The 23,918-nt window shown below is 46.6% G+C and overlaps 1 protein-coding gene across 3 annotated transcripts in view; it reads left to right on the top strand.

The window, feature by feature from the left end:
• The window catches only part of rbm33a (RNA binding motif protein 33a), a 39,947-nt gene extending 18,360 nt beyond the window's left edge, over window positions 1-21,587 (top strand). The window contains exons 9-19 of one of the 3 annotated variants that reach the window (XM_076290235.1): window positions 703-1,144; window positions 2,211-2,272; window positions 5,562-5,688; window positions 6,157-6,503; window positions 7,905-8,198; window positions 8,444-8,776; window positions 9,962-10,639; window positions 13,364-13,534; window positions 14,955-15,128; window positions 15,536-15,624; window positions 16,709-21,587. In XM_076290235.1, coding sequence (XP_076146350.1) covers window positions 703-1,144; window positions 2,211-2,272; window positions 5,562-5,688; window positions 6,157-6,503; window positions 7,905-8,198; window positions 8,444-8,776; window positions 9,962-10,639; window positions 13,364-13,534; window positions 14,955-15,128; window positions 15,536-15,624; window positions 16,709-16,799 — 2,808 coding nt within the window. In that variant the 3' untranslated portion in view covers window positions 16,800-21,587. Of the gene's footprint in view, window positions 1-702; window positions 1,145-2,210; window positions 2,273-5,561; window positions 5,689-6,156; window positions 6,516-7,904; window positions 8,199-8,443; window positions 8,777-9,961; window positions 10,640-13,363; window positions 13,535-14,954; window positions 15,129-15,535; window positions 15,625-16,708 lie in introns of all 3 variants that reach the window. The other 2 variants (XM_076290236.1, XM_076290234.1) reach the window with 2 other exon arrangements.
• Window positions 21,588-23,918: the final 2,331 nt, after the last annotated feature.

The raw sequence follows: 23,918 nt of genomic DNA, 5'->3' as shown, positions 1-23,918 counted from the left end.
GAGAGTGGAGGAGAGGGTGATAGATTGAGAGAATTAATCCGTCCACCCCGCAGGCTGCTAATTACACACAAGTGAAATGTATAGGTAAGGGAGCTGTGTGTGTGTGTGTGTGCGCCTGTGTGTGTGCGCCTGTGTGTGTGTGCCTGTGTGTGTGTGCCTTTGTGCCTGTGTGTGTGTGCCTGTGTGTGTGTGCCTGTGTGTGTGTGTGCCTGTGTGTGTGTGTGTATGTGTGGATGACGGCGTGGCTCATCGATTGAGTTGTACCGCGGCGCTCGGTGGGCCCCTTCATACACATCGTCTCCTCAGCTGCCTGCGCGTCTAAGCCCCTGCGGTCCCTAGAGCCTCTCCGCAGAACACACCTCGGCGTCTGCGCCACAAATCCACACGCCGCGCACCCGGCTAATTGGATGGTTCCTGCCATGGCGAGCCAGTGATAACCCGGCTTTGTTTTCCCCCATTTTTAATTATCTTTATTTCTCTCTGTTTATCTCTTCCCTCTTCTTCCCTTTTCCCCCTCTTTTCCCTCGGAATCAATCCCTCTCTTGTTCCCTTTCAACCCCTCCTCAAACTCCCCTTTTTTCTGCGTCTTCCTCTGTCTGTCACCCCCTCCCTGTGTCTGTCAATCACCCCCCCCCCTTCCTTTCCCTCCCCCATCCTTCTCCCCCCTCTCCCTGCCCCCCCCCCACCCTCTCTCTGTAACAGAACCGTATGCCCCTGCCTCACCTCCTCCTCCAGCAGCAACAGCAGCAGAGGCAGTCTGGTCTGCGGGGAGGCCCAGGGAGCGGCCCAGGGGGGTTCCTGGACGTGGGCGAGCCTCTGGTGCAGCAGCCCCTGCAGCCGCTGCTGCCCCCCCACCTGTCCCAGCGCTCGCCCCTGCGCTCCCACCTGGACACCCCGCAACGCATACTCAGCCCCCCGGGGCCCCCCCACTCGCAGCAGCTACCGCCGCAGCATCAACATCAGCACCATCACCAACAGCAACAGCAGCAGCAGCATCAGCAGCAGCATCCTCAGCAGCACCCTCAGCAGCACCACCCACCGCAGCAGCAGCAGCAGCACCACCAACAACAACAACAGCAGCAGCAGCCCAAGAACATCCACATCAACCCCCACTTCAGAGGGCCCTCCTCCTCACCTGTGCAAGGTGAGACACAGTGTTGTTCACCAGGTTTAAACCTTAATCACACAGAAAGTTATCTAGATATATTTATTAAAGAAACATCAAGAAGTAATTGTGGATTTTATTTTTTTGTTTGTTAATGTTGTTAATTATACTTTATTTCATTTGATTAATGACCTTATTTCTTAATTGTATAGTAGACATTTTTTTGTAGCACTATCTTCTATGTATTTTATGAACACATTGTATTGTGTCTCCCAATCTATGCTAATTTATAATGTAGCTGCCGGCCCCCTCACAATAGTAGCATCTGTAGGCTCAAGTGTTGCATTGTGCAAAGCCATTCACAGAAAGAGTCGTCAGGTTAATGCATCCATTCCCTGTCTGTCTGTGGTGAGATGGGTTACTTTAGTGTGTGTGTGTGTGTGTGTGTGTGTGTATGAGAGGGGGTGGGGGGGCTGAGAGAGAGAGCGGGAGAAAGAGAGTGTGGTGGGGGAAGGGTGCTCTTTGGAGGACAATCCAGTTTGACAGATCAGGGATGGCATCCTCATTCTGCCTCCAGACATTTATAATGGCGTGTGTGTGTTTGTGTGTGTGTGAGAGTGTGAGTAGTATTTGTCCAAGTGTTTTGGTGCAAATGTTCCAGAAACACTTTTAGGTCACAAACAGAGCCATTCTCAGAAGATTGTGCTCTATTGGTTGGGATGAATACTCACCCATCTCTGCAGCATTAAAATGGATTTGGTGCAGAAGCGGGAGCCGTTTGGCCAGTAAAGGAGCCTGTTGAAAGGACTCTTCTCCCCCTGGCTAGGCCCTGCGCCACCGCTGCGCTTTTTTACAACCCTCTCAGCTTTACAGGGTTACTGCTCTCACCACTGCTAAAGGTGCTGCTACGGGGGGGGGGATGTTTCATGATTGGGGTGATGGTCTGTCAGGTGTAATAGTCGAACCGTTTCTTTATGTCTCTCCTGTTCACTTAATGTCTCTCTCTCACTCTGTCTCTTCTGCTGGTGTTGCCTGTCTTTTGTCTTCTCCTGTGCTCATCACTAACCTTCCCTTTCTCTCTCTCTCTCACCCCCTCCCCCTGCAGTGCCCTTGGTGCCTCCGACTCAGAACCAACCCCGACCTGCGGTGGGTCCCCAGAGATTTCCAGTGAGTAGTTGCTAGTTGCTTCCTCCTCCCATCACACACACACACACACACACACACACACACACACACATACCCATCTCTGTCTTTTGTGAGCATCTCAGACGGCCTCGCTCGAGCGAAATATCTGCTGTGGCATTGGTTTTAGCGGCCCGAGCATGCACACGTGCGCGTCAGTAAGTGTGTTTGTCTGCAGGCGGCCGATATGGGCCTTAGGTACTGATGGGGATGCCTAATGCAGTGGAGCTTGTGTAATGGGTTTGGGCTGAGGGTGGAAGGGGGCTGAGATTCTGTCTGGGGGGGGGGGGGAGGGGGGGTGGGGGCACTACGGGCCACTAGCAGTCTGAGGCATGGAGAAATAGGAGAAACCAGTGCAGAAATATCAATTATGCATTTTCTACTACCATCACCCACTGCAGGGCGGCTGGAGACGGGGCAGTTGGGTTTGGGAGCGCAGGCAGTGTCGGCCTGGTGTTTGTAAGGCCCAGCAGATTAAATGGAAAAAGAGCACGTCCCATATCTCTGCGCTGAGGGCTCGTGTGTAGAATGGGATGGTGTTGTCACGGCGACAAAGAACCCATTACTGACATGACGGCAGTGCCACTAAAGTGATTACTGCCAGGAGGGGAAACAGATCTGCAGCCCTCTCCAGCGCCTGCCAGTTACTCATTCTTCTCTCTTCTCCTCCTCTCCGCTGCTTTTCTCAGTCCCCCTTTTCACTCATTTACTGTGTTTTGCTCATCTATTGAAACGGTCTGTGCTCAGTCGCTTCTTTTCTACAGCATCTCTATCCTTCTTACGTCTCTTTCTGTCTCTTCCCTCCCCTGTCTGCGCTCTCTCTTTCTCTCTCTCTTTCTCTCTCTCTCTCTCTCTCTCTTTCTCTCTCTCTCTCTCTCTCTCTCTCTCTCTCTCTCTCTCTCTCTCTCTCTCTTTATTTCTTTCTCGCTTTCTCTTTCTCGTTTTCTCTCTCTCTCTTTCCTCGCCTAATTAAAGCCAGACAGGGCATCAGGTGATGTGTGTGTGTGTGTGTGTGTGTGTGTTGATGCTCTTGTCCAGGCAGAGGCTGATGTAAATGGATTTATGCAAACCAGACCCTGGCGAGGCTTAGCAGCCAGTTGCGTGTGCCGCCGGTCCTCCAGACTTTGCTGCAGCTGTAAGCTGCTAGTCGATGCTCCGCTTGAGGAGTGAAATGGAACGCACCGATATTGGTATTGATAATCGCTAGGCTTGTGGCATACTTCTAACCAACAGAAGTAAGTGTGTGTGTGTGTGTGTGACAAGAGAATGCGATGCCACTGCTCCTGCAACGTGCCCCTCCCCACACACACTACACACACCTTGCTGTATTGGCCTGGCACATGCTAGACCTGCATCAGACGCCAGCAACTAAACAGCCAACAACCTCCATTAACCCAGGGGCTGCTGATTACTGGCCATTAGCATAGCATTAGCATACCATTGCATCTCATCTCACGTGGCAGGCGGGGGGGTCTCCCATCTGCAGAGGCACCCCGCTTCGAATATTTACTGCCCGAGTCAGGCCTGAATATTAATCCTCGCTATTTATATTTCATTTTCAACTGGGGGAATAGCCTTCTGAAACTCCCGTGATTGAATATGCAACTGTTACTTGTTAATCTTGTACTATTTACAAATTCTTATGGTTGTAGTCCCCAATCATAGGCATCCTCCAGCAGGGGTGATATTAATTTAGATTTGCTGGTATTTGAGAAGGCTTTGGTCAAGTGTACATTTAAATATTAACCGTTGACTGCGATTCAATATGGCGTGCTCACACGTGGAACTTTTTAATTTTGTTTTAAACTTTGTCAAAATCCATTGACCTTCTCGCTCCCTCTATGCTAATGTGTGTGTAAGACCGTCCCTTATTAACACCACTACCGTCATTCAAATGTCATTCTTTAATCTTCTCCACGCCGATAGCGGACATCATATTGGATGTTTTGACCTGCAGTAACCCCTGCATTCAATCCACAAGAAAAATGCCACATTTGTCTCACTCAGTCCTTGCTTTTATCAGACGAGTGCGGGCAAGATCACGCCGCCTGTTACATATTGAGCAGATCGGCGTGTATTGGAACCAGGATTAGCCAGGCTGACGAGGGCATGCCCTTCCCCCCTCCATTCCCCCTTCATCGAACCCCTCGTAGAAGGACAGCGGCGATTGTGAATGTGCACTAAGCTCCATTGTGTTTAAGGAACTGACCGCCTTTTGAATGGGAAGATGGAGAGGCTAGTTTAACAATGCAGATCCCCGCTCCATTTCTCTATCCATCCATCCATTCGTCTGTCTCTCTCCATCCATCCATCCATCCATCCTGCCGCCTCTGCTGTACCCCCCCCCCCACACACACACACACACACACACACACCCTCCAGTTGCTTAGTTAAGCCGGCCGATTAACCTTCTCTTAAAGCAACTTCGCAAAGATCAACGCCAAATTCTGACACACACAGGCAGACACACACACCCACACCCACACACACACCTCTTTCGATGAAGGTCGCCACAAGTCCCGGTGTGGAGAGGCGGATTAAGGGCTGATAGCATCTCAAGGTGTGAGTAATGCGCAGCGTAAAAGTAACACCCCCAGAACACCCACACCCTCCCCCTCCTTTCCCGCCGCCACAAGCCCTCTCTAATTTGCTGAGGTGCGGTCCGCTGAATGGAGGTTAATTTCTTAAGAGAGAGGGATGTTTAAGGGAATGAAAGAAGAATGCAGAGGGGATCGGCATTCAGTGGAGGGATTAAAGGATCGTTATCTGCTCTCGCCTGGAGAAGGTGGAAGAGTTTGGCGGGGGTGTGGTGGGGGGGGGGGGGGCATTGCTGTCTACGTGTGCTGTGCTCTGAAACTAGGGCTGCTGCACCTAGCTGTCTTTGTACGCTTCTCATTGTGCTGGGCTGGTTTTATCTTTTCACCAAGGCCTTGATTGCCTTGCCTTCTTGTTTGCAGAAAATGACATGGTTGTTGAATGGTGATTGATGCAAATCTACACTATACTGTCTCAATATAGGCCATCTCGGAAAAATATAGCGTCTTGCTGCACTATTCTTGCATGTTGTCACAAATACTCATACACACCAACTGAAACTGCCTCTCTATCCCAATCATACACTCTCCGAATCATTCTCTCTATCCGTGACTATTATACACTCTCATCATGCGCGCGCGCGCGCACACACACACACACACACACACACACACACACACACACACACACACACCATGTTTCTCTGTCACTCACCCCCCCTCCCATCTGTGTTTCTCAGGGCCCGCCAGACTTCCAGCAGCACCACCCAGGGAATTTCGGGCAGCCCCAGAGACCCCCTCACCCCCCAGAGCCCTGGAGGGGGCCACCACCCCCTCACCAAGACAGAGAACCTTTCTTCCTCGGAGGTGAGAGAACCAGACCCTTATACCCCCCTCCCAAAAAGCCAGAGCATCAAGGGTTAAGTAGCTTTTGAAGTACCCTTGACCCTGCGGGGGCCATAACCTCATTATATCACATACCTATAGGGTTTAATTTGCAAGTATGTGTATAATAATGACCTATGCACATCCATTGCGAGCTTTTAAATTTTTTGTGCATGTATTATTAAAATCAAATAAAGGCATAAAGGTGTGTGTCTGTGTGTGTCTGTCTGTGTGTGTGTCTGTGTGTGTGTCTGTCTGTGTGTGTGTCTGTCTGTGTGTGTGTGTGTGTGTGTGTGTGTGTGTGTGTGTGTGTGTGTGTGTGTGTGTGTGTGTGTGTGTGTGTGTGTGTGTGTGTGTGTGTGTAGAAGAGCGTCAACAGCAGCTCAATGATAATACTTTACACAAAGCAAAGTCTGAGGTGATGTGTAATGGGTGTGTTCCTCCACGCAGAGCCACGCTTCCCCGGGCAGCACTTGTTTGACCAGCCAAATCCTTCCCAACTCATGAACAACAACAACAACGCCCACCCCATGCCAGGGCAGGGGCCCCTGTCCTTCCCCCAGCCTGGTCAGGGACCCGGCGGCCCTGGGTTTGGCCCTCTGGGGCCTGGGCAGGGCCAGGGACCTCTCGGTGCTCTGTTCCAGAGAGAGCCACCGCCCCGGCAAGGCCTCCCACCGCAGCACGGCGGCCCCCCCGGCCCTCCGGGGCCCAGACCCTTCTTAGGCAACCGGCAGGCCTTCCCACCACAGCAGCAGGGCCCCATCTTCAACTCCCAGCACATGCCGTTTGCGCTACAGGTACGGCCAAGAGTAAGTGTGAACACTAACAGGGGGGCGGGGGGGGGGGGGGGGGTGTTTTGGGATGTGTTGGTGCTGGGATGTTTGTGTACAGTACATGCATGCCTGCTGTCCCAGTTGATTACCCACACTGCAGAGCTGTGTGAAATGAATCAGGACATGTTTAGGGTATTTTTTCACAGTGGTCACCAATTTGATCTCCCTCAGTCAACCTCCAATCTGTGTGCTTTTTGCTGAGCATTGTGCTGTGTTGGCAGAAATGGCATGGGTCCAGAAAGGGGAACTGGATGTGTGTTGTTTCCCCACCATCTGGATCAAATATAGATAGATCAGGCTGTTCTGGATTTAGCATTGTTTTAACGCTGGCATTAAACTGAATGCATCATTGTTCGGTTCTGTGCCGCAGCAGTGTGTGTTGCCTCTGCATAATAGGTGTTCTGGCTGAAATGAGGGCAGTGAGGATGTAGGTCAAACGGGGATACTCTTACTACTAGCAGGGTCTTTCCTCATCCTTAGTGTTTCTTAGAAGGGTTGTGTGCGTAGGCACGTTGGACTCCAGAGCCACCATGTCATGAGAGGTTGCTTGGTGGTTGATTGGTGAAATGGGCAGGCGGGTTTTGGTGGATTTTGGCAGCTCATTTGGTGAGGCTTTGTGGAGCAGGCAAGTCTGCCCTCTAGTGGTGAGCTGCATGTAAATGCACCTTACTGTCTCAAAGACGGGCAATAATGTTAGCTTTCTTCAATGACCTTTTTAACTGATTGGGCAGCATGCTTGTAAACTGTAATGGGAATGAGTCCAGATGCTGTGTGTGTGTGTGTGTAGATCAGGTGTGCCCTGTGAGCTAATGTGAGCTACATTTGAAATGATCTACTGCACAAAAAAAAAAAAACATCTATTGCTAAAAATGTAAAAATATGTTCCTTAATGCACGGATCCTTACAGCACAATACAATTCGATAAATGTATGGTCCTTACCTTATTCTGTTGGTTTGGACTTAATAATGTTAATGTAAAGAAAAGGCTGACTCGCATAAGTAGAGCAATGCAGTGAGACGTAGCACATTTCCCCATGTTTGATGAGTAAGTTCCAAAACTGTCCGTTATGGGCCTGCAGCTTCAACTGACCGCCAGCCTCTGTAGTCATAAGACAGCATTACAGGACGGTCAAGCCATAGGATCCAAGTGGATAAAAGACAATGCAGCAGTCTGGAGTATTGATTGGCTCTCAGTAGCCTGTCAGACCTGGACCTCATTGGTGACCTAATAATGGAGTCTTAATGCACATATCTTCCCATGCTTCTCCAGCTCTGATGGGATGTTTCGGAAGTTCCCCAAGTCATGACGCTGCAGCCGTAACAATGTTTTTTTCCAACTCTCGCCCCTCTTTGTTTTGTGTTCAGGGTTTGATGGGTCAGCCCCAGCTCCTGGACTCTCCGCTCTCCCATCAGCCCCTGCATCAGCAGCAGCACCACCGGCAGGACCAGGGGCCCCCCCATCAGCACCAGGGCCCCCCCCAGCAGCACCAGCACCAGCACCAGCAGCACCCCGGGGACCCCCTGCCCCTCATGCACTTGGGCCAGCAGGGCTTCCGCCAGCAGCAGCAGCAGATGCAGCACATGCACGGCGGCCCGCGGCAGATGCAGCTCCGCCCGCAGAACCCACAGCAGGGCAACGCCCATTCCAGACCACGCATGGTGAGCCACACATGCACGCTACACACACATCATGTCCCTACGCATGTAGACGCACATTTGTATTTTTAAATGTAATAAAGCGGCTAAACAAATGTGTTTTATACCTATGATACTATAAATGGCTAATATACTGGAGAGAACTTATTCTTTTTTTTTTTTGTGAAACCTTTTGCACAGAAGTCATGCAAAGGATGCTGTCCAGTTGTTCCTTCAGTAAATTGTGCATTAAATGTTGTGTGTTCCAGGGCTCCCCGTCACCCATGCAGCAGATGCAGGCTCTCTCTCAGCGCAACAGCAACCTGCGTGAGCTGCCCATTGCCCAGGGCAACTTCGGTAACAACAACAACAACTCGCAGTCGCCCAACAGAGGAGGGCACCAGCAGCAGCGGCCCACGGGCAGAGGGATGCAGGGCCTGGGCGGGCACCAGGGCCCCAACGGCCAGAATGCCCGCGGGGGTCCGGGCGGCAGAGGGCTAGGGCCCGGCCGAGGCCAGGGCATGGGCAGAGGGCAGCCGGCGCCAGAGAGGACAGTGGTGAGCAAGACCCCAGCAGAGACGCCCCCAGCACCACCCCCTCAGGTCAGTCAGGCTCTGGACAGATACGGGTAGTTATGTTGCAGTGAAGCAAAAGTCTTCTTGGGACTTAAAGCAGCCCATTACATGGATTATTGTAATGTAATGCTGCTTTATTTCATTCAAGTTACTATGTAGCTACAAAATAGTAGTAGTTTGTCACATCTCATCGTTTTCAAGTAACCAACCACATTGAACTCAACTTATCACTACCCTGCAAATCATTTATGTCTAAATAATAAAGTAGGGTAAATGTAAGTAATGTATAATATGAAAGGACTAATTTAGGAAATGTTTTGTATTTTAATTGCAAAAAGGTTTCTGTCCAGCCAGGCTTTGTGTAAGCATCTCACTGTGTACCTCTTCACACCTCTGTAAAAGAGCAGCATCCTCTCTCCGACTGCCGTCTCCCCTGGGTAATGTGTGTGTGGAGTAGAGCGGAGTAGGCAGATTCGGTTAATTAAGACTCCATTATTAGGTCACCAATGAGGTCCAGGTCTGACAGGCTACTGAGAGCCAATCAATACTCCAGACTGCTGCATTGTCTTTTATCCACTTGGATCCTATGGCTTGACCGTCCTGTAATGCTGTCTTATGTCCATGTCAAGACCATTCGAAGGAGAATTGTAATTGTGGGTTTTAGGCCACAGCTTTACTTGTTCAGTGTATTGAATATTGAGAGATTTTAAGATTTTCAAAAAGCAGCTCAGCTACAAAACGGCTGCAGTAGGAGTTGATTCTTGTCCATTGTTAATTATAATTTAGCGAAGGCAATTTGACCGATGCATGGAAGGCATTATCATTACTTGGTGCGTAAAGGTGTCATGATGTGAATTTGGTTGACTTGTTTATATACCTGCTGTGTATATCGGCTGTGTCAGCCAAGGCTCAACGTTAACTTTTAAAAGTGGTTAAGAAGGGTTGCAAGCCAACCAAAATGTGGTTACCACTTGTAGCAACTTGGTAGTCAAGGGCAACCGGGCAACCATTAATGTGGAACCCTGGTGTCAGCCGTCCTGTGTGTGTTTGCACCCATATAGCTATGACATTTCTCTCTCATGATCTTTTGTCAGCCTCCTCTACTATTTTGCATTTTTTTTGTGCTTTTTTTTTGTGCTATGTAAAGTGACCCTGGGTTTGTGAAAGGCTGAATATAAATAATGTAGTTAATTGTTATTGTTGTGGTTGTAGGTGGACCCTGACGAGGACGAGGAGACGCGTCAGTACCGGCTGAAGCTGGAGGAGCAGAAGCGTCTGCGCGAGAAGATCCTCAAGCAGAAGGAGGAGCGACGCCAGATGCAGGCCGGCATGCGCAAGCGCGAGCTGCTGCAGCGCATCAGCGCCCAGAACCCCCAGAACCAGACGCCCAACCAACCCCCCCAGCAGCAGCAGCAGCAGAAACCCCCACCCTCCCAACCAGCCCTCACGCCACAGGCTCCGCAGCCGATCCCCGCTCTCCCTGCCAACGGAGCCCTGCAGACCCAGCCCTCCATCCCCACCGTGCCCCGGCCCAACGTCAAGACCCGCCTGCAGATGGCTAAGCCGCAGCCCCAGCCTGGCGCCGCCCAGCAGAACAGTGGGCCAAATCCCGGCCAGCAGAGCCAGTGGCATCAGCAGCAGCAGCAGCAGCTGCAGCAGCAACAACAACAGCAGCAGCAGCAGCAGAGGAGGGGGATGAATCAACAGAACACCCAGGGCCCCATGGGGAACATGCCCAGGCAGGGTGCCCCGATGGAGGGGACGTTTCCAGGCCAGCCCCAGGCTCCGGGGCCCAGGCCTGGAGGGAAGCGGACAGTCATGCAGAGGCAAAATAGTACGGGCTCTCCTCAGCTCCCTCAGAAAGTTCGGGTGGTCAAGCTCTGCGCAGGGGTGAGTGAGACCTTTTTCTCGTCTACCGTTTTACTCTCTCTCTCTCTCTCTCTCTCTCGCTCATTGGCGCCAGATTGGGATTTAAGTGTGACTTGTTCATTGATCGCTCCACTTCCGTAAAGTTCACACCTCTCAAGATCCTGCATGATATTTTTGTCTCTTCCCCCAGCTATTTTCATGACACAAATGTCATCACATCCTCACAGACATAAAGACACAAAAGCCGGTATCGCAAAGACAAAAGGAGAAATTTTCCAATTATTTTTAAAAGTCAAAGAGCCCCCTTTAACTCCCTTTTCCTCTCTCTCTTTTCAAAGTTTTAAGATTTTAAGTCTGCCGTGAGTGACATTAAGGTGGAAATAACGTGTCGTTCGAATGGAATTGATCTATAAAATTTCTTCTGTTGCCGCCACAACGTCTCTCTTGCTTTCGGCGCATAAATGGCACCAACTTCTCCAGTCAATAAAAAGAGAGCGGAGTGACATTTCCCTCCCGTCGTTTGGAAGATGTGCACGTTCTGCTCTTAAAGGTTGGCGTCAGCTGGAAAGTTACCTCAATCTCTCGCGCTGAAAGATCTCCCCCAAAGTTTGGGGAAAGCAGCTGGAATCCAGCTTAATGCGCTGAAGCTTGGGGAAAGTATCTTTAAAATGCTACTGCCTTGGAGCTGTTGTGATTGCTCCCTTAGAGAAATAGACTGGCTCTCCAGGCTTTCCGCCGAAGTTTTTTGTGTTGAGGTTGGCCCGATGGTGATCTGTAGAAAGTCCCATACTCACACTGCGTGCACACACACACACACACACACACACATTTTCAAGCGCGTGCACACACACACACACACACACACACACACACACACACACACACACACACACACACACGCCACAAATACTCTGATTGAGAGGCGGAGATGTGTGGGACTGCGGCGGCCATAGATAAAGATAACTGGACGGGATGTCAGCCTCGCTAATGGAAACCTGCACGGAGATGTCTAAAGCACGGGCGCTCTGACAGAGACAGAGGGAGACAGGAGAGGGAGAGACAGGGGGGGGGGGGGGATGAATTAAATAGGAAGAGAGAGACAGCGATGAAACCTGCGCTGCAAAGCTGATTTTCCAGATGCTGCCCCCAAGACGCTGTCATCCTCGGCAGCTCGACAATGCTATCTCTCCCTTTCTCCCTCTTTTAGTGTCTCTCTATCCTTTGCTCCTCTCCTCTGCTTCCCTTCAGCCCATCACTCAGGTGTGAGTGTGAGTGAGGGAGACAGAGAATAGGTGTCAGTCCATAAGATTGGGCTAATTTATCATGTGTTGGCACGTGGGGGCTTAGCGCTGTAATACCTGTAGAAGAACAGCAGAGAAAGAGATTCCTTCTCATCCTCCTCCTCCTCTCTTGGCTTAACGTAGATAAGGGCAAATTAAATTTTCACCGCCAATAATAAAAGGAGAGGAAAGCGGCCAGAGAAGAGAAGGGTTCTGTGTGTGTGCGTGTGTGTGTGTGTGGAAGAGGCAGAGAAAGATGTGTATAATCAGTGGAAGTGATTTCTATAGAGCCGGATTAAACCATCTACCCGCTGATCGTCAGACGGATTGCATAGATAGTGTGGACGTTCCCCTTTTCTTCTTTTGTGAACGGGAAGACGGCGGAGATTGGCGCTGAAGGGGGACGTTAGGCCTATGTGGTGACCCTTGAAAGGAAGACAGAGGGGGAATGAGATAAGGAAGTTAAGGCAGAGATTACGTATGCAGCCTCCACTAAAAGGAAATGAAGAAAGGCTTCTAGTCGAGGCCTTAACAAATAGCCTACACATTCTGAAAGCCCGACTTTATTTGTTGCATTTTATTCATGCAAGAAGCTATCAAATTGGATTCAGAAATGACCAATGTAAAAGCGAACCTGACCTGAAAGAAAGTCAAGAGATGGCAGACCAGTGCTTTGAACGTCTCCATCAGGTTTAAAGTCTTGCCACCTCATCCACATTCTCTGGTCTTTGGTCTCTGCATTTATCCCAATTAGTGAAACACACTCAGCAGACAGTGAACACACAGTGAGGTGAAGCACACACTAATCCCGACGCAGTGAGCTGCCTGCTACAGCGGCGCTCGGGGAGCAGTGAGGGGTTAGGTGCCTTGCTCAAGGGCACTTCAGGCGTTCCTACCGGTCGGTGTTCGAACTGGCACAAGTCCGAAGCGCTAACCAGTAGGCCACGGCTGCCCCCCTTACTCATTTGCACTATCACCATGACCACTATCACCATTGCACCATCACCGTGACACTCACTCACACAGAGCACCTTACCTTACCTTACTATGCACAGAGAATCACAGGCTCAGTCCCTGCCTCAGTCATTGCAAGCGCCTCTTGATTGATTAATCACCACTATGTGGATACTGTTTTTAGAATTGAGATTAAGTAGAAATTAGAATTTAGATTAAGTGTTAGTATAATTTGTATTTTAGTATATTTAGTATATTCTTTATCTTCTACTGTCCTTATTGCTTAGTTGTGTTTTTATATTATATACTTTTAATGACTTTTTCTGCTGTTAGTGAATGTGTGTGTGTTGTCTGTATGCTACTGAGACCTTGAATTTCCCCTGGGGATCAATAAAGTATCTATCTATCTATCTATCTATCTCTATCTATCTATCTATCTATCTATCTGTGTGTGTGTGTGTGTGTGTGTGTGTGTGTGTGTGTTAACAATATGATGCTGTGTTCCCTTAAGGGCGCCGACACTCCTGACGCAGCTGTCCCAGTGGAGCAGCCACAGCCCATCGGGCGACTCCCCCCACAGCCACGCCAGCTCCCCATCCGAAAGGTCACCATGGGAACAGGCGGACAGCAGCAGCAGCATCCCCCGGGACAGGGAGGCAGGGGCCTCCCACAACCCAACAGGGTAAGACACCGGGCATTTCTCAACCCAACAGGGTAAGACACTGGGCATTTCTCAACCCAACGGGGTAACACTGGGCATTTCTCAACCCAGCAGGGTAAGACACTGGGCATTTCTTAAAGCACCATAAATTAGACAGTGGGACTACATTCTTGTTTTGTAAAAGCATATGTGGGTAAAGTCTGGGTATGCATTCATATTATTGGTTTTCCTCTAAAGGCCTTGCCTACTTACAAGTACATAATAATAATAATAATAATAATAGGGGGCACTTGGATCATTATGTCCACAATTAACATGCTTTTAAGTGTGTGTCTGTTATTATTGAGCTTAGTTGAGCAGTTAATGCCACTAGAAAGCATCTTAGTGTGTCACAGCATGCAATTTCCTGATAGAAAGAAGCGGCAGTGTTCTCTGCTACCTTCAGTCAGACATGAGGAGCTAACCTCTGCTCCGCTAGACTGTATGTCTCCAGGGTCCAACCTCTGTGGAGAACACACACACACACACACACACACACAGAGAGCAGCCTGACTAATAATGTTGGACAGTATGGCAGCTGCTGTGGTTCTTCGGGGAGGGGTGGGGGTCGCTATTGTGGGGACAACACGCACCCCCCTCTTCCACCCCCCAGCCTCTTCGATGTGCCTGTCACCACGGCAACGTCTCCAAGGAGGTGTGGAACAAGTGTCACATACATCCACCTTCAACATGGCTGTCTGCCTCTCTGGGGTATAGATCCCTGCTCGCTCACACACACTTCCAGACGTACACACACACACACACACACACACTCACACACTCACATACGCATATGCGCACACACCACACACAGGCGTACAGTGCATACACGTAGGCGTTCACTTCCCCCAGCTGTCTGACAGCATCAGAGGAGCGGGTCGCTGGCTGATGTTCCGTCTGGCTCCAGTGCCTGTCTGGGCCGCGTTCCTCTCTGCTCAGGAACAGCACACCACACCACAGCCATCCACTCTACACCGTGCGCACACGCTGAGCCGTTCTGTTCTGTTGGATATGCGGCACACTTCAGAGCTCATCGCACTCGTGGGCCCGATGGATGATGGGATGCGACACCGCAGTAGTGACGATAATGACAGGAGATGAGGGGAAAAGAGCTTGCCTGTCTTGCAGTGTCTCATGCGAAAATCTGCTTGAATGATTTCGCCCACCTCTATTTCAGAGGGAAGAAGACGGGAAGATACAGATTGTATATACCTACCGGTATTACACAATACATGTATTTCCTTCTTTCACACTTCTCTTTCCATATCTCTCTTTTTCTCCCTCTCCCTCCCTCCCTCCCTCTCCCTCCCTCTCTCTCTCCCTCCCTCTCTCTCTCCCTCCCTCTCTCTCTCTCTCCCTCTCTCTCTCTCTCCCTCTCCCTCCCTCCCTCCTTCCCTCCCAGGTGGTGATGCCAGGGAGAGGCAGAGGTCGCGGGGCTCGCGGGGGTCGTATGATGGCCACCAGGCAGAGCGGGCGTGTTCAGGAGGAGCGCACCACGGTCTCCATCGAGGGCCTGTCCACCTCCACCACAGAGAAGCAGCTCCGGAACCTGCTGCAGTCCATTGGGCCCATCCAGGTATGTTCAGCCACTATTTACACTACCACCGGGCGGTGGTAGTATAATGGTTAAGGAACTGGGCTAGCGTCCAGTAGCCTGAAAGTTCCCGGCTTCCACCGTTGTGCCCTTGAGCAAGGCACTTAACCCCAAGTTGCTCTGGGGACAATGTGATCCCTTGTAATATAGCTGACATATGTAAGTCACTTTGGTCAAGAAGTGTCTGCTAAATGTAATGTAATATTTAAGTGTTATCATGTTGTGGTCCCTTGTCATGCGTGGCTACAAGAGATTTGGGAAACTGCGCTTAATGTTTTAACATCACAATTTATATCTAGAATGAGTGGAATTTCATGTAATGTGGTACCTGCATACATTTTGTTGTTGTGCGTAACCCTGTAAAATTGCTGTGTCTGTGCATTTCACAGATGTTCGAGATGGTGCCCCAGCAGAGAAAGGCCGTTGCCAAGTTCATCAACCCACAGCATGCCCAGAGTTTCCAGCACAGTTTCCACAGGTGAGCTGACCACACCGACACCAGTGTGCATCCACACAAAGAGCCCCCCCCTAGCTGGTGGTGTTAAACAGATATATTGTAGGTCTCCTCCTTCACTCACTGTCAGGAGGCACTGTATATCCTAAGGCCCAGTCCCATTTCTCTCTTTGGCCTTACCTCTTCATTCTAACCCTCTGTTTTGTGCAGGGTAGACATGTCCCTGGATAGGACTGTTCTTAGAATATCTTAGTTCAATGTAGATGCAAAGGAATATGAAAATAGATTATTATAACACGCATTTCTGAAAAATCGCTATTCGTAATTTCAGTAAAACTTATTTTTTTCAGCTAAACAATGTGACTAGTGAATTATTTCCAATAATTAAAAACAGCAGATTTTCTGCACCTCTGCTTATTAATCTGATATCAGGTCATTAGTGTCCCATGAGTGATTAGTGACATTGCCATCTATCCCCTGTAAGCAAGAGAATTCACTACAAGCTGAGGATGTCCGGCAAAAACACTCTTGTCACTGTTCCAAGGAACTAGATGAGGGGAAAGGGTTATGGGTCTAAAGGAGAGAAGAGATTGGGCCTAAGTCTATTTGGCACTTAACATAGATTAAGAAATGGGAATCAACTGGATATTACATCCAAAATTAAGTATCCAAAATAATGATGACTCAGTTTTGCGAAATTGAAACCATGAATTCCTATAAGATTCAAATGATATTAATTAACCCTTTTAGTCGCATGACAGTTGCAAATAACATACTATTACGTCCCTCATTGTTAACATAAAAATACATAACCAAACAGAAAAATTTGGGAAATTCTGGGGGGGGGGTTTGGTCTTGTGGATGTCAGTCATCAGACCTCTATGATGTTGAAAATTTCAGTCACCATCGCAGATAAGCTTAAGGTTCTGTCAATTGGCCCATTATTTGCCACATTTGATTGACTTGACCGCAACAAAAATTCTGCTTCCAATCTAGTTTTAAGGTTTTTTTTATTATGATTGTTTCCCTGTTAATTGTCATTTGGACACATGGGGGCAAGCGTTAACAATAGATAGTCAGCCTCCTTTCTCTGTGTTGTGTGACACAGAAAGCCCATGTCTCACTCCGAACTCCTCGAAAATCACCACAGGCACATGATCGATCTGTCTCACATTGACGTGTCCATCATCGACGGCTGAGACGAGAGCAGCGGCTCACCCAGAGACGAGACGAGAGGAGAAGAGTGGAGACGTGGGGGGGATTTGGATGGATGGATGGATGGTGTCGGGTCGAGGGAAGAGGAAAGCGCTCCGGAGGGCGCAAACTAACGCTAGCATCTGCTGTAAAGGAGGGGGAGAAATGACACCCCACCTCAGACAAACGCACCTCTCTGATATGGGAGAACTTGCTGTCACCCAGCGACAATGGAGCGCCGATTCTGACTGACCGCGTCCAGACCACTTGAGAAAACAAGAGCCGAAAGAACAAACTGGGTTACGTCTCCAATGTGTTCATTACAGTGAATGCCCTCATGCGGATGAGACTGGAGTTGTGTTTCTAGCCTGGTTTTTGTTACGTTGGCACCAGTTGTTTTCGATGCCATTGGCAAGAAAGAGACTTGAGGATTCAGAGTTTAGTCACAGCTACACCACCAACAAACACATACCAACAACACCAACAGCACCAAACAGTCGACACCTGGTAATGGTTGCGCCCCGCTCCTGTCATAGTCATTCTTAGTAAAAACCTGTAGATTGCAGTTGTTGTAACTCTCAAATGTCCCATGAAATAGAAGTCTTTCCCGCTATTACATTCTTGATGCCTTTAGTACTTTGAACCACAGCCTTGAGTTGTTTGTCCTCTACGGTAGTGCTATTTATCACCTGTAGGGGGTGGTGTCTGACCACAAATCTCTTGTCCATAGTCCACCCCAGAGGATGTCTGTGTGAGGCCCCATTATAGCTTTTTTTCACTGGACTAACAGCACTACCTACTGGAGAACATGATTCGAGAAGCAGTCTTTTCAGTGACCACTATATTTAACAACCCTCTCTCTCTGAGTAAGAACTGCTTGATATTTCAGTATGGGAACACTAGCATATGATCTTGAGTTTTAGTCCACAGGCTGGCTTTGGCATAATACTGGCATTGTCATCTATCGCTGATGATTTCACAATTGATTGCTGTGTAACAGTTACTTTGGCCTATTTTGGGGGCAATTTATATCGTTGACTGAGCAGCTGAGATCATTTGCCTTTTCATGAATGGCCTTCTCATAACAAGATACTAGATTAGTGTAGTGACACAAACACTGGCACATCAAAACATTTTAATGACACACTTTGGTTTTGTTTTTACTTGTTTTAGTCCTTAGTTATTGTTTTATGCACAGGCTGAAGGGAATGTCACACTGAGAACGTACAGAGGACGTCATACCGTAAGAAAGTGTAAAAACACTAATTTGAGAGATGAGATCTCCAAAGTGATTAAGGCTCTTTATACCAGTTTGAGTTTTTCATGTGGTCAATGTCTTTGTCTGAACAGCCCCTTTAAGCTTGTTTATCATTTTGACGTCTTAGATTTTGGTTAGCGGTTTCGGGTGTGGGAGTGTGCGGTTGATGGCTAGCTGTAGTTTTCTGATGGCAGTGGTCGTGGGTTAGGCTGGGCTTTGCTTTGCTGTGTTGAGTTTGTGTTCTGTTGCTTCTGTGTGGAGGATAGCATGTGCACTGGCTGTCTGCATTGGGGGCAATACTGCAGAGGTGTTATAAAAGTGATCTAATATATCACTGGATTGGATTTGAGATTATGATGTTTATTTCGGCAAATCAGTGATGCACATTCTACTGTGTGTTCGGTCAATTTATAATGTCGGACTTTCCTCCTCATGGCGTTCTAGAGTTTCGGAGTATTTACATTTGTATACAAAGTACATACAACCCCTTCATGTGTGCAGCTCTACAGAGCTGCTCTATCTCTTTGCATTCGCAGTTTCCCTTGTTCACCTCATTATTCTTTGCATACATGCATTGATATTCACAACATGATATGTATGGTAGTTTTTCTCTGCTAGTTGCAGTTGTGTCCCTCCACTTTACACAAATTTCTGTTGATTATAAACAAATCCCTGGCATCAAAACAACACATTGAGATTCATTCACATAGAAGGAGATGTTAAAATTGTAATAACCTGTAAAGTACTATAGTAAATGATCAAAAGAGAAACACCCCTTCCCCAGTTTACGCATCCCAGCCTTCAGTTAGTCTGACTATGTTGGCCATCATAAATATGTTTATATTATAAGGAGGACACAACATTTTGTAGAACTTAGCCCCCCCCAGACACACAATCTCTGTTTGACTGTGAGGAGCATGTCGTTTTCTAAACAGTGGGAGCAACCATTATCTGCGTGTCGGTGATCATGTACTATTGAACAGTACACGAGTAAGGTAACCCTTTTTTTGTTTTGATACATTTTTACTAGTATTATGTTTACCACGGTGGTTCCAGAGTTTTTTGCGCAGTGTACATAGTAGGACCTAAAGACTTCAATTTATGTGCTGCAAACACATCCAACCACCCATTCTCCACGTATACATAAAGATTAATGTCAGTAGCTTCGACATTTTAGATGTGTTTTGTTTGTATCTAGGACATTGAGGCCTTGGTTTCTTCATGAGTTCAAGCTTCATTGAAAGCATTTTTAATGTAAAAAAAATAAAACATGGTCATGTATATACCATATGATTATGGGTACGTGAAGCCATTGAACCACTATTTTACTATTCTCTGTGTGATGTCATTGTTGGTTGACCATGACGGTGACGATGGTGCCTATGGTGATGCCCTACTGAGTTGGTCCAGTTTTATTGCATTTTATTTTGATGTTCTCCGAAGTGTCTATCGCCCTTTTCTTGGCTTGATGTGTGAGTGGTGTGTGTGTGTGTGTGTTTGTTTGTGAATGTTGTTTGTGTGTGTGTGTGCGCGCATGTCTGTGGTTGTATGCGTATACCTATGAATTGCTCTTCAATATGCATTTATTTTGAAAACTAATTGATTGTAGAAAGAGAATATGAGGGTGCATTATGTTGTATAAGGTATTATTTTGCTTAGTAGCTTGTATCAAGCATTTGAAGCTCTTCTTGCACATTTTTTTACAGAAATATTGCCAAAACTTGAATGACAAGTTCTCTTAAGCTTTTAACCATGAACTGTATTCTGCTGTGTGTGGTGAACTTGTACATTGCTGTTGGCTCTACTGAGTACAAGAGTACAAAAAAGTAGTCGAGGTGTAATTAGCAAAAAAGTTCTACATCTGTAGGTACATCTACAGTAACGTTTACGGTTGTTGTTGTTTTTTAAAAAGAAGTATCTTTTTGAGTCTTATTCACTGAATCAAGTCAGTGGAGGTAATGTTGCTGTTAAACAGTTGAAGAAATATTGAGGTTTGGAATGTTCGTGGTTAATACCGCAAAATCCTGGACCTGACAATATCCCTAAAAACAATTTTTATTTTCCATGTTTGTCATTTATGTTATTTATTGTTTTTTTTGTTTTGTTTTTTTTTTCTAGTTTTCTTACAATGCTTTATAAGTTACTGCATTTTTTATACATGAAGGTTAAGTGACGTTTTCACATTTAGATGAAGCACTGATGAATGCTCTGTATGTTTTTGCATGTGCTTGAAGCACTTAATTGCAAATCCTGTGGATTTGAAGAAGTAGCAGCTGCGCTGATCGGTCACGAGTAGCCTATCAGTTCATGAGATCTTGTCTTATGTTTTAAACCCAGGTCCATATTGGACTTTAGAGTATCTTTTTGTAAAGGTATTTAAAGTATACTTTGGGAGGACCTTACATGACCTTCCCTATTAGAGACCAAATGTAGGGGTGTACTATGTGTAGAAGAATGGGCAATTTTTTTTTTTTTTTTTTTTTTTCAATTTTGGGTGCAATGGTTATTTTTACAAGGTTCAAGAAAATCTGGTTCAGAGGTCCCTGATGCACATAATGTTGAGGATGTTGATCTGCTTTTTGACACTTGAACCAGATTTTTTTGGACACAGTGGTCCTCCTTTTAAAGTTTCTGTGTCATCTGTATTTGATATTTTTTTTTTTTTTGCTTATCCAGGTGTCAAAGCATGGATGATGGCCGTCTTTAACGTTCTCTGATTTTTGTTCCAGGAAACGGGACAAGATGGAACCCTTTCTCACTAACAACAAGCAAGTCTGTTTTGTTTGCAGGTTCCTGGCTTGAGTTTGGACGGGACTTGTGTTAACTAATGGATTTACTACTTTTAAAACATGCTTAATGATTTTATTGTGCCTTTCAATATCCTCTACATCTAAACCTCATTTCTTTATGCTGTCCTCTTTTCTTTACCTTTCTCTCTCTCTCTCTCTCTGTCCCTTCTGGTTCTTGTCAATGCATTGTGTTGCATCGCTGCTGTTTGCTGCTGGTGAATAAACCTAACCCTTCTGTTATTGAGCAGGCAAGGCCAGCTTCCTGGATTTCCTTTGTTTCTTAGCCTGAGCCAGAGAGGCACACAGCTTTGAGACAGCTTTGAGACATCGTGGTTCACACACAATGAAAGACTTACCCCTGAAAAACAAAAAAACAAAATTCCACCTTTTGTATACTGGCCTGACAGTGTTGTAAGACATGCACTTCTCAGTGTTTGACAAATACAAGAAAGTCTGAAGTTATTAGTATAGAATTGACTGTCCTGAAGAATTTCAGACAAACTACTTATTCAAATTGTGTAACCTCACATAGACCTGTTTTGTTTTTTTGACTTGTGATGCTCATCTGTCGACATACAAAACAAACTGTCAATACTGCAACAGTGTGAAAAAGTACCTTTTGTTCTGAATATTTCATGTTTAATGTATGTCACTCTGACCAAAATCAAAACTGATGTTTGACAACTCTGATCCCATTTGGGTTTTTGTCTTATAATGCTGGAAAAAAATAAACATGTTTCACAGAACCCATTGTTTTTTTTTATACATGTTTGATAGAGTATGAATTAATCATGAATGAATGAATGAATGAATGAATCTGGTATCAACCACATCTACAGGCCATTTTACATTACAGACTGATAATGTGGACTGTATAACACAAATACAGATAGAAAATCGCCAGAGCTTATTTATACTTACCTGGAGAACTAGCTACAATATGATACATGGAATGGAGTCACCATAGCAGTCTATCATTATCAAATATTAAGCTATGAAACTTCATTGTATGGAAGTTTGCACTGAGCATTTTACATGCCACCATATGGAAAAACCGAGCATCTGGATGTTTTCCGAGGCGGCAGTCTGCTGGTGTTTGCGGATGTCAACGTTGGCTGAAGCCTCCTTTAGCGGGCGGCCGAGCAGAGACGCGTGGTCCTGGTGGGGATTAGCGGCTAGTGTTTACCTGTTCTGAGGAATGCTCTCGCCCGACAGTCGAGCCGAGGTCACCGTACAGACTGAGACTCGCCACTCCGTCTGGGGCAAGTTTCCACCTCTCAGTATCAACAATCCCTTCAGCATACACAATGTAGGCGACGTGAAAAGAATTTCTCTTCTTGTTGAAACAGTGGGCTTTTTAAAAGCTGGGGCTTGCGCTTGTCTTTCTGAATGTTCTGAGGTGGCTGCAGACCACAGGGTAGTGAACAGATTTGCGCAAATATCTTCTTTCGAGCAGCTCAAATACACATAATTAAAATGTAATCATTTTGTACCTCTAAAAGAGTTAAAGTTCTTGATTAATAAGGATGTTTTGTTGAGATTAAAAAAATGAACAATTAAGGCCGACATTGTAGGCTACAGCCGCACTTTAATTAGTCTAGACGTAATAGCCTACCTACCATGTAGCCTAGGCCTATAGATGTCCAGGTTGAGAAAGTCTAATTTGTTCACGAATAATATGCACATGTTTGAAGTGTTTTGGTCTGCTACACGTGATGTGTGTTTTATAGGTTTGAAGTAGTTAGAGGTTAAATGCCTAGTTTTTATAGCCTATTCAATTCGTCAAGCGTAAAATCTCAGCAACCAGTTTCTGTTAATAGTGTCACCATTTCGGCAACGATCGTGGCCTGCAGTTGTGTCGTTCAAGAGAAAAGAAAATGTTTTCATGATTAAATAATTTTAGCGTTCACAACGGCTTTGATGTAACGTAGCAATATATATTTTTCAGTGGATTTTTTTTCTGGAGAATAAGGTGGTCCGCTGTTTGCCTTGATACTGAAGTAGCCTAATTTCACTTTCGTCGCACCCCTTCACTTTCAAAACATGTCACTAAGTCAAACTTATTTCAGGTATAGATTTATGTATAACTAACATGACAGTCTACATTGAATGTGCCTCAAAATAGGCCTATAAAATGAATTGATCTACTAGTAGCTTCACAAGTAGGCCTACATTGTAGGCAGGTATAGGCCCACTTCACTCGAATCTATTAACCTGTGGTAAGCAATTGACAAAAAAAATAATCGCCAAGTGTTGCTATAGTGAAAAGCCCTTATACAGCTTCAGTGGGATTAATCTCAATGTGTGGTTGGTGAGTGAGACCCACCTGTTCGGATGTGTGGTTTGGAAGAATGGATTGTTTTACTGCTCAAAGCCACAAGATGTCGCTTACACACCGTGCTTGCAGTCAGACTCAATATGCGCGCAAGTTTGTGGCAACTTGTTGGCTATCAACGAATTTTGACGCAGTAAGCCAATGACAGGTCCAAAACACCAACGCATAAGAAAGCACAGGCCTTGATTGAGCCACATATTGCTCTGGATTTACAGAGGGAATAAATGCATGCACACACAAACAGTCTCGTGATAGCTGTCACTTGTCTTTGAATTACCACGGATTTAAATGAAGTGTATTCCGCAGCGGACTGAGTAAATAGGCCTGATGATCTTGTTTTATCTACGCTTCCTGTTAATGGAAATGTTTGCGTGTTCACAGAAGCTGCAATGAGATTTAGGGCTAACAAACATACTTTTGTTTAATCTGTCTGCAAGTTTTTCAGAAGTTATTTGCGAAAGGCTAACCTCTTTAAAATCTAACATCAGGCCACTACTTTTCACAAGCAGGCACCAGACAGTTCAAAGGTTGGTCGAATTTATCCCGGACTGGCGTCATCTTAATGTCTTATTGGGCAACTGAAATCAATAGAGCCTGATGTTCTCCCCACAATTTGTCTCTCTGTCATACAATCAGGCACACGAGGATGCACAAAACGTTTATGGAGATTTACATGCAGTAAATACGACAACCCAAATTAAACAAACTACATTTGACTTTTTAAATAATTTTAAAACGAGTA

The sequence above is a fragment of the Alosa pseudoharengus genome, unplaced genomic scaffold (genome assembly GCF_046254945.1).
Source record: "Alosa pseudoharengus isolate Yale_2024_CS ecotype anadromous, Long Island Sound unplaced genomic scaffold, YU_APseudo_1.1 YU_APseudo_1.1_scf_18, whole genome shotgun sequence".
Lineage (NCBI taxonomy): Eukaryota > Metazoa > Chordata > Actinopteri > Clupeiformes > Clupeidae > Alosa > Alosa pseudoharengus.
This window is presented reverse-complemented; position numbering and strand designations above follow the sequence as displayed.